The sequence below is a fragment of the Falco peregrinus genome, chromosome 8 (genome assembly GCF_023634155.1).
Source record: "Falco peregrinus isolate bFalPer1 chromosome 8, bFalPer1.pri, whole genome shotgun sequence".
Taxonomy (NCBI): domain Eukaryota; kingdom Metazoa; phylum Chordata; class Aves; order Falconiformes; family Falconidae; genus Falco; species Falco peregrinus.
Window position 1 is genome coordinate 42,620,090 of NC_073728.1, and position 9,121 is coordinate 42,629,210.

A 9,121-nucleotide genomic window follows, 5' to 3' on the forward strand; every position below is an offset into this window, starting at 1 on the left:
CAAGACTGAGTAGTTTTTTAATGGGCATTTGTTTCTTCATAAGTTTTTCCAGGTACCTGGTGATTTTTGTAGCTCTTCCTCTCATTTGCCAGTTTGGCGGTGGTATCTAAGTGGGATTTACACACCAGCCTCTGTATCCAGGAATGAACCAGAGCGGGGACTACCAATCCATGATTTATGTCATGGTACGTTCACAAATGAAGCACAAAACAGACAAGATTTTATGTGCAAGTACACTTCCATTTTTCATGCTGTAAAATCATTCCTAATTTCCTTTTAGGCCCAGTGTCTGTGGGTGAACCCTTGTGTTCATCACTTCAGCTCCTGGAGCTGGGAAAGAACTGGAACCTCGCTTTCCCAGCAAGGGCAAAGCCATACCTTCTGCTCTTGTGTCCCAATCATATTATCCCTTAATGTAAGTAGGGCACTCCTTTCTTTCAAGCCCATGTGAGATATCAGCCCAAACAGGCATCTGTTTTCTTCTGTGTTTGCTGTGACAGACAGGCAATTGAAATAGCTAAAATGAAAGAAATAAAAAAGAATTTGCACTGAGGAGATGGCAGTAATGAAAGGAGAGCATGGTGCTGTATGCCATCACTGAGGCTGGACCCAGAGTGGAGGGCAGCACTGGTGGTCAGCAACTGCCCTGCCCTCATGAGGTCCTGTCGGTACCTTCTGCTTTATCTCTGCTCCATCTCCTTCATCCCGGTGCCGTGCCGTTCCACCTCCTTCATCCTGGTGCCATGCTGCTCCATCTCCTTCATCCCGGTGCCGTGCCGTTCCACCTCCTTCATCCTGGTGCCATGCTGCTCCATCTCCTTCATCCCAGTACTATGCCATTCCATCTCCTTCATCCTGGTGCCATGCTGCTCCATCTCCTTCGACACGGTGGAGGGCTTTGCTGCAGCTGCTGCGCACAGCTGCTGTGGGTTTGATGGGCCATTATGCTCCTACAGTCTGCCTCCCTGGAGACATTTCCAAAATAGAAGCAAGCAGGGAGGGGAAAAATCCTAACCTGATTATGATAGAATAAAGGACATAAAAAATGATATATTGCTTTGTGTATTTTTCATATCATGTGCTCATGACACTGTGTTTCCATGTGCTAAAAATACGTTCTATAGCTGCGGAATAGGTCCCAAGCTGCCGGTGGCCAAATTGATGGATACGCTCAGTCCTGAAGAGCTCAGGTTTCCTTTGGTTTCTTTCTTAAGCGAATGTGTCTGGTCCCCAGCAATAAAAAAAAAAAAATAAAAAATAAAGGTGCCCCATAAAAGAAAGCTGCTTCCTACAAATGCATTACAAAGACGATAAATTGTATGATCACTGAGATCACTTTGTGTGGATTTAAATTCAGCGAAGGAGGGAAAGAGAAGATGGTGCGGTTGAAATTTTGCATTTGAGCATGCATGCTGTGTGGGACAAGAGGAAAACAAAGCCTCCATGCAAAGAGGTGCTCCTAACGACTTTCAAAATCCTTTCTGCAACAGCCATCCTGCCCTGTGTTTGTAAAATACATTTACCAGCTCAGTGTCTGTACAGGGCAGCTCTGGCCACACCGTGGGGAACAGGCCTGGAGGTACCTGTGTTTTGTACCCTCCTCAGTGCTTTCTGGCTTCTCTCTCCCCGTTTTTCTCTCTCCTTTGGTAGAGAAGCCCATATCACCGTGCCAGTAACGGTGCAGCACCACTGGCTGAATTGTCTGGGAGAAAGCTGGCTGCCAGCCACACAGGGTGCCATGGGCAGCAGCCATCACTTGCTGATGTTGAGCTCACAGAAAATTAGGTTTTTGGACAGCAAGTTTAAACCTTGATTATGGAGAGGACACTGCTGTTTTATAATATAAAAGAATTGAAAGACTTGATGTCCCTCAGGGCTCCTTCAGCTACACCCGTTCAACAGCCCCAGTCACGGCTTGCTGCAATCAATGGCAACGACACAATCCATTCATGCACACAAACAGAGCTGTCGAGAGAGGAGGAGCACTTTTAATGACTCATTCTTTAATGATAATTAATACGGGCTCAAACGCAGCTAGGGCTGCATGTCAAAATGGGGTGTCTAGCTGCATGCGAACATGAAGGTTTTTTAGGGGACACACCATCATTAAGGGTTCCCAGCTCCGCCCCAGGTGAGCACCCAGGCTGCCTGTGCTGCAGCACCCAGGGCCACCCGACGGCTACTTTAAGTGACAAATACGAAGGCAAATCGCAAATGTGCAATGTCTGCTGTGCCTCCCACTTACGGCGAGGTTCTGCTTTTTTAACTGCAAGTGAACAGCTGGATCTTACTTCCCTTATTAAAGCTAAACTGCTTTAAAAATCAATGTGAGTTTTGCCTGACTATGAAATTGGAATAAAGCCCCGCACCTGCATATGTCTGAACTGCTAAAGTGCACCTTTTCCTCATGCTTCAGACAGCATTTGACTATTACTACCAAAAAAGATGTGGAAAGCATACAATTAAAATTGTACAGCCATCTAGACAAATTTAGCCTGAGTACATTCACAGGGTTATCTAAAAGCAATTGCAGTTGCTGGAGTGTTTGTCATAAGTGTATCCGATTTAAAATACAGAACAAAAGCACTTCAGTGGGTTTTTGGGAAATGTCTAAGATGCCTCTCAGTTTTTGTCCCAGAGTATTAGCACGTGTTTTAAGCTGAAAGGGTGAAACCTATTACCTCGTGTCCCCAAGCCCACGTTCCTGGCTAATGGGGGAAAGACAAGATCAGCTGAGAAGCAGCAGAGAAATCAGGTGCCATTTGGCAGGTCATGGAGACATGCCGGGGACGAGCCTTGGTGGGGACTCATGCCAGAAGAGCTCTGGCTCCGGTGTTTTGCACGCTGGAAGCCAAGGCTAAGCATGAGGGCTGAGGTCTGTGGCCTGAAGCTCTGCTGCATAGGCACTGCTATTTTAATTCATGGCAAGAATTACTATGTTATTAATTTGTAGGCAGTAATTAGGTATGCAGACAGCCTAAGGTGAGACTACTTCAACCTTGACTTAAGAAAAGTGAGATCTGAGGGGTTTTTTATTTTAGCACTCAGGAAGCATTGCAAATAGCACCCCGTTAAGGGCTTGCTCTGGTTGGGGCTGTAGGGACTTTTGAGAATCGTTCTCTTCGAAACAGCCATGGAGAGGCTGCAGTGAGAAGTCCCAGTGTGAAATCTGCTGGGAGAGGTCCTGCTGCAAAGTCCTACCCCCCTCAGCAGCCACCGAGCATGGCAAGGGGCACAGTTTCCTCACAAACTGGAAATTTCCCCTGTAAGAGCTCACGTCTGACAGCAAAGACTGAGAGCTGGTCAGGTCTACCAGGTCACTCATAGTCTTCTGGTCCTCTGGGAATTTTATGGATGGAAACATGATGGAGAAAGGGGAATGCACATCAAATGAAAGGCCCCTCAAGTTTTGGTGGTACAAATGAACATACCTTACAATTTAAGATGAATAAAGAAGGAACAAGTACAAAGAAGCAAGTCAGCTGTTTGTGCTACCTCCAAGCCAGCTGCAAGGTGGTGGAGCCCTCCTTTGGGTACCCTCACTGGTTTTGTCCCAAACACAACCGTTTTCTGACACCTCAGCACTGCAGCAAGGGTGCTTTCATTTCCAGTGTGTTCTAGGAGCTGATGGAGCTTTACTCGTCGCCACCACAGACTCTCCTTGCTGCTTTCCTAGCAGGTGCTTTTCTAAAAACATCCTTGAAATGATGCATGTGATGACTGGAAAAAGCTATTGTCACCGGGAGGTTCGTGCGCCTCGAACATGCAGGTCGTGGCTTTACACACACATCTAGAAGGGACAAGCATATGCTCTGGGCAGGAGGACCTGGCTTTATAAAGCAGGCAGGTGTCCGGACCCCCGGGGTAGGAGGTACCTGCTCAAGCATGGCTCCCTGTGCCAATGGAAGCGAGTTCCTCCATCCACCCCATGCAACGCGGGGGTGAGGTGGGTGCCAAAGCCTTTGTTGGTGTCTGAGAAGTGCTTCTTCTCCATGCTGCCACCCTCCTGCCCACTGATGGATCATAAATATCCCAGGTCTCCTACTCTCTGTGCCAAGCCCCAAAGTCCCCACAGTACAGGCAGGGAGAGAGGCCTGAGTAAAGCTGATGGACTGGATGTGTTCGAGCATCTCTGCATCAGGAGCATCTCCGCATCAGGAGCATCTCCGCGAGCAGGAAAAACCCTTTTCCCAACTCTTCCCTGCCTAAAATGAGGTATCTTTGTAAGGATTAAAGTCCCAATAACTTAATTAGGGCAGGGGCTCTCACCTTCTGGGGGGGTCCTTAGGTGAGAGGCATCAGGCCATGTGCACTCCTGGGCTGAGGCTGAGAATTTTACAATTTTATTACAGAACCTGGAGTTTGCTGTGCCTCTGATTTACGGTGTTGGAAAAAGCTGTGGCTTCTGGCAAAGGTTAATCAAAATGTATTATACTTCAAGTGTTTGCTATAATTAATAAAGAATTCCTAATGAATCCAGCTCTCAAAAGTGTTCAAACATGCAGCACACTCCTTGCAAGTTCAGATTACGGGAACGATTGTGTTATCTGCAACACCGTGAAGTGAAGCAAATTAAAAAGTTGGAAATGCTTTGTAATGACTGAAACATCTATATTAGGACTTTCCCCTCTTACTGTACGATCTTCAAATTCTGCTTTATCTAATGTTTCTACAGCTCTAAGGGGTAAAGAAAGGGGGAGAGTTTTGGTTAAATTTGTCACCAATGTTTCAGTTGATAGGTGGCTTTGTAACATTTATTTTGATGTAATGACAAAGTCCATGGCACACTTGTTTCCCAGAGAACAGGCAGATCTTTGTCTTCCCCTTAAATGTAGCTGTAAAAGCAAGTACATGGCTGAGACTTCTGCTCCTCGGAGGGAACCTGACTACATTGAGACACTCTTGATTTTTGTCTCATTTTCTACCAAAAGTTTATCTGCAATCAGGTGGTTGTGTCAGACTCCAGCTTTATTTCACCCCCTTCTAGCTCAGGTGTGTTTTGTGAATGAGTTTCACCTTGTCTATCACAATGGAATCTCCTGATAACGTCTCCTAATGATATCTATCTACAGTGACTCGGTGCCTTGGCCATCTTCACACCACTCAGGATAAACCGAGGGAAAACCAAGCAGTCTGAAATCTGCATGGCTGATTGGGGAAACTTTCTGATTCTTACCAGCATTAAAAATACTGACAATTAACAGTCTTACTGCAGGATTTTGGGTGTCATGAGAGAGATTTGCTCACAGGCAGGTTGCTTTAGCCTTTTTGCCCCCATCCCACTGCTGTGGTCCCTGGCAGGTGTTTCTGCGGTTCTGCTCCTACAGCCGATGTAGATATATTGATTTATCACTAGCAATGAGTGCAAGCCCCCGGGGATATGATAAACAGCTACACAAACCTCACATAGAAAGATGCTTTGTTATCCCTACAGAGGAAATGGATGAACAAAAAATTAAAATAAATTCCTGTGCAAGTATAAATTTCTCCCAGCCTTAAATGTAAGGAGTCACCTGTTGGAGTTGGGTTAATAAAAAGTAGGTAGAGTGGTTTTCCAGTCAAACTCGGACAGAGGGGGATACAACCGGGGTGTCCTGGGTTATTTCCCCGGCCAAAGCTGGAGCCCACGGGGCAGGAGCGGGGTCCCGGGCGCATCCCACCCCCCACCCGGCGCACCCACCCGGCGCATCCCTCCAGGCGCATCCCGTCGGGTACCGGTGTGCGCAGGGGAGAGGGTACCGCGCTCACCCTGCAGCCGGGGGAGGGGGGCTGGGACAGCGGTCTAAACCAGAAGTTTTAACCCAGTTACAAGGCAAAAACCTGCATGGACGGTCCGCGGGGCGTTTGCTTCACCCTGAGCCCCGCGGATTCGCCTCCCCGCTCCCCGCCCCGGCACCCCAGCACCGGCAGGCGGGAGGCGCTGAATTAACGCGAGCGGAGTAAGAAGTCCCAGACCTGTTGCCATTAGAGCACGTTTTACTTCGGGCACCCCGCGGGTCGGGACGGCGGCTCCGGGGCGGGGGCGGGGAGCTGCACACGCCGGGCACCCCCGCACGCCTCACCGGCCTCCGGGATCGCGGGGTTCGGAGGGAAAAAAAAAAAAATAAAAAAAAACACCAACCCGAAGCACCAAACCGACACCCAGTCTGTCCGAAGGAGGGACGGCCGTCGTGCAGGCAGCGCGGGGGCGGAGGGCGCCGGACGGCTTCCCCCGGCGGCGGGGCGGGGGGCGGCGGGGGCCCGGCCGTCAGTAGGGCCCCACCACCACCGCCTCCACCTCCTTGGACGGCCGCCGGTCCTTAACCAGAAAGTTGATCATCCCCTCGGACTTGATGAGGAGGTTGCAGCCAAGGAAGAAGATGCCGAAGACGACGGTGAGGGCCAGGACGCACATGACGGCGATCTGCACCACCCGCATGATGTACAGGCTCCGCTCGTCCGCCGCCGCCGCCGCCCCGCCGTCGGTCACCACGGAGGCGGCGGTGCAGCAGCGCAGCGCCCGCTCCAGCTCCAGCGCCGCGCTCCCGGTGCCCGCCAGCAGCCCCGCCGCCGCCGTGCCGCCGCCCGCCGCCGAGCCGTTCATCCCGCCCGGCCGCCCCGCCGCCGCCGCCGCCGCATGCAGGCGGGCCGGGCCGTGCCGTGCCGAGCCCCGCCGTGCCCGCGCCGTGCCCGCGCCGTGCCGCGCTGCCCCGCGCCGGCGGAGGCTCCGCGCTGCCCCGCTCCGCCCGCCGCTCCGCGCTGCGCTCCGCCCCGCCGCGCCCGGGAGGGGAGCGGGGCTGAGGGGCGGGGGGCTGGGCGGGGGGATTTCGTGAGCGGGGGTGGGAGGCGATGGGGAGGTGGCTGGGGGTGGGCGCTGGGGGGGGGCCGTGGGGAGCGGGGCTGTTGCCGGGGGGCGTTGAGGGGGGGTTGGGGGGGAGCAGAACGCTTGCCAGTGGGTTTTGGGGAGCGGGATTTCTGCTCCTGGGTTTTGGGGTGGGTTTTGGGGGGAGCAGGATTTTTGCCAGTGGGTTTTGGGGTGGGTTTTGAGGAGCAGAACATTTACCAGTAGGTTTTTGGGGAGCAGGATTTTTTCCAGTGGGTTTTGGAGTCAGTTGGGGGGGCAGGATTTCTGCCAGTGGGCTTTGGGGAGCAGGAATTTTTCCAGTGGCTTTTGGGGAGCGGGATTTTCGCCAGCAGGTTTTGGGGACTAGGATTTCTGCCAGTGGACTTTGGGGATCAGGACATTTACCAGTAGGTTTTGGGGAGCAGGATTTTTTCCAGTGGGTTTTGGAGTTGTTTTTTTGGGGAGCAGGATTTTTGCCAGTGGGCTTTGGGGTGGGTTTTGAGGAGGGGGACTTTTGCCAATGGCTTTTGGGGAGCAGGTATTTTGCCAGTGGCTTTGGGGAAATGGGGTTCAGGGATGGGCATTTTCTAAGGCAGCAAGCTCTGGGGGGCGCCTTTCTAAAAAGTGGAGTTTGGGGAGTGTTTTTAGGGAAACAGTGTTCCAGATTTTGAGGGAGCAGGATTTTCCAAGTGGGATTTTGCAGGAGTGGGTTGTTTGTTGTTTTTTAAAAGGAGCAAGTTCTTGGGTGTGGGCTTCCAGAGAGTGGGGTTTTGGGAGTGTTTTTGGGGGGAGAGGAGGAGGTTTCTGCGGGGGTGTGTGTGCAGTGCCGGTCCCTGGGGCTGTAGAAGGAGCCAGACCAGCCCTTGGGGGATGTGTGGGCTCAGTTGGTTGAACCTTACCCTCCTCAAACACCGGGCCCTCACCCCGCCCCCGGTCTGTTTTAATCGAAGGTTCAGCCGCTGCATGGCCCCAAGGGTTTTTTCGGAGCCGTGCCTCCTGTATGTGGCTGGAGGCCACAGTGCCAGGAGAGGTGACAACAGGAGCGGCGACAACCCAGTGTGACTCTGGGGACGCACTCAGCGGCAGGTGCACAGGGGTCCGCGCGTTGTGCACCTCTGCACCCCACTGCCCCGCCCTGGGGGTGCACCTGAGAACCCTGGGTACCAACGCTGCTTCCCCAGAGGCACCCAAGCACCTGGGGGTGGCTGGGGCTTCGTGCCCCCCATTTAGGGGTGGGTCCAGCCCTGATGCTGCTAGTGGGACCGCTTTCCCCATCTCCAGTTTGGGGGTTGGGGGCTAAGTGGGGGGTGGCAGCAGCTCCCGACACCCGGGGCTCTGGTTTGGGTGTGGGTCTGCCCATGCCGCTGGCCACCGGGTGGTGATGGGCAGGACAGGCAGTCCCGTACCGCCAACCCGGCGGTGATGGCTGGGGGTATTTCCGAGCAGAGGATGCGAATGCAGGCACAGCTGGGAGCTGCAGGCAGCAGGCGGTTGCTGCCGTTGTTAACCCGGCCCTCTCTTTGCTTGAGCGGAGATTTAATTATCGTAAACAGGCAGAGGAGTCGGTGTGCAGGGGCCTGCCGGGGGGCTGCGAGCAAGCACTGCCCATGGCAGGGTGGGCTGCGACAGCCACACGGCTCCTTACACCATCCAAGGCTGGTCCTCATGGGATGAAACTAGCAGGGAGGTCAAGGCCAGGCATGGAGAAACAATGTTTTCTGAACCCCTTGAGCTAATCTGCCTTAGCGGGGGTGGCCGTTTTGTTAACTGACGCAGTCGTCCAGAGCCCAGATGAAACCTGTTACCCATGTCCTGGTCTCGATGCAGCCCGTTCCTTTGGCACAGGGTTTTAGGGGTGGCAGTGCCTGTGCGGGGTCCCCTCCCTGAGGAGCCCAGCTCTTCTACCGAGAGCAGCCCACCTACAAGGCCGTGCTGGGTGAGCTCTGCTGCCTTATCAGATGGGACATGATGGGAACATTTTGTTTTTACTGTTGGAGGAAGAAGATAGTATTAATTCTAATTAGCAATGGGAGTGCTGGCAGTTATTTTAGCCAGAGGAAAATGCTGGAAGAGATGTTCAAACTCCGCATGACTCCTTTTTTGCAGCTCGGGGTTTCTCTGCTTTCCCAACTTGCTGTGCAAAGCAGCTGGTGGGGGCGGCAGGCGCATGGTCGGGGTCTGCCCGCCGTGCTCCTCTGTGCTCACCAGCTCTTGGCACCTCTCAGCAGCAGTTAGGAAAATGGATCGCATCCCTGAGTTATGTCAGGAGAAGGGATCCCGTCCCTAAGTTGTGTCGGG

The 9,121-nt window shown here is 52.9% G+C and overlaps 1 protein-coding gene across 1 annotated transcript; it reads right to left on the reverse strand.

Annotated features, from left to right (window-relative positions):
* Window positions 1-5,959: 5,959 nt before the first annotated feature.
* RPRM (reprimo, TP53 dependent G2 arrest mediator homolog) lies at window positions 5,960-6,756 on the reverse strand. The gene has a single exon (XM_055812820.1). It carries the CDS (start codon window positions 6,581-6,583, stop codon window positions 6,248-6,250), a length of 336 nt encoding a protein of 111 aa, XP_055668795.1. The 5' UTR covers window positions 6,584-6,756; the 3' UTR covers window positions 5,960-6,247.
* Between the last annotated feature and the right edge of the window lie 2,365 nt (window positions 6,757-9,121).